Source organism: Hippocampus comes, unplaced genomic scaffold, assembly GCF_001891065.2.
Source record: "Hippocampus comes isolate QL1 unplaced genomic scaffold, H_comes_QL1_v1.1 C16852380, whole genome shotgun sequence".
In the NCBI taxonomy this organism is placed as follows: Eukaryota; Metazoa; Chordata; class Actinopteri; order Syngnathiformes; family Syngnathidae; genus Hippocampus; species Hippocampus comes.
Genome location: NW_017840086.1, coordinates 1 through 1,007, shown reverse-complemented (window position 1 = coordinate 1,007; position 1,007 = coordinate 1). Strand labels below are relative to the sequence as shown.

Here is a 1,007-nt window from a genome sequence, read left to right as displayed (position 1 = left end):
TTGAAAAATGAGATCATTGCGATTTTTTTTTTTTTACTCAATACTGTGACTGGGATGTAATTATTATTATTATTTTTTTTTTTACAAACACAATGGCCAGTCTACAGGTTGGGCATTGTTCAGTCCACAACTAAATCAGTGTTTAGTCAACATGTCAATCGTTAGACTTAGCAGCAGTGACCGATCGCATGTCAATGGCCTGTTATCAATCAGCACCGGTACTACTTGTCATGACTGATGTGTAGACTGACCAATGAAAGGTGAAAAAAACAACCAATCACTGGTGGTATGTGAAATGAAAGACATTTTACGCAGACCAATAGACCAATCACCGGGGCTTCAAGGAATGACTGAAAGGTTGACTGACCAAGGCGTACCTTTGATTGGTTGGACATGTCACTTGTCATTGGTCAGTCCACTTTTCATGCCAGTCATCAATGACTGAGTCCCAATGTTTTTGTCCAAAAACTTCCGAATAGAATTTCCTTTCCGTTTTTTCCGCCAGCAGTGGGAAAAGCAACTCAAAGTGTCCCGATCCCAACACACTTACCTCCGACAAACTGAATGCCCCCGGCCACGCGACCAATCGTACGCGAGATGAGCTCGGAGATGCAGCAGCCCATTAGAGCGGTCAGCGCCACCAAGAGGAGGAGGCCGCAGCCCACGCCCGTCACCAGCGTGCAGATGCGCCACTCCAGGCTGGGGATGCCGTGGAAGGAGGCGTAACGGCCGCACTGCTCCAGCATGACGGTGGCCTGGCGCTCCTCATCGCGCACGGGGTACGAACAGCGACGGAAGGTCCCGAAAGACACCGGCTTGTCCATCTGCATGCCCAGGAGCCAGTAGGGCATGAAGAAGCCCACGCAGGACGCGGCGGCGCACATCAGGGACAGCAGCGCCCACACCGCGCCGGCGCACGTCAGACTGGACGCCATGCGGGGTCAGACGCGAGGGCAAACTGGTGGTGGGACCGAGTTGCGGGAGGGAGGCGTTGAGGGAAGATGGCG

The 1,007-nt window shown here is 52.3% G+C and overlaps 1 protein-coding gene across 1 annotated transcript; it reads right to left on the bottom strand.

Annotated features, from left to right (window-relative positions):
- Positions 1–231: 231 nt before the first annotated feature.
- On the bottom strand, positions 232–1,001 carry LOC109509312 (lipoma HMGIC fusion partner homolog). The gene has a single exon (XM_019859177.1). It carries the CDS (start codon positions 933–935, stop codon positions 522–524), a length of 414 nt encoding a protein of 137 aa, XP_019714736.1. The 5' UTR covers positions 936–1,001; the 3' UTR covers positions 232–521.
- Between the last annotated feature and the right edge of the window lie 6 nt (positions 1,002–1,007).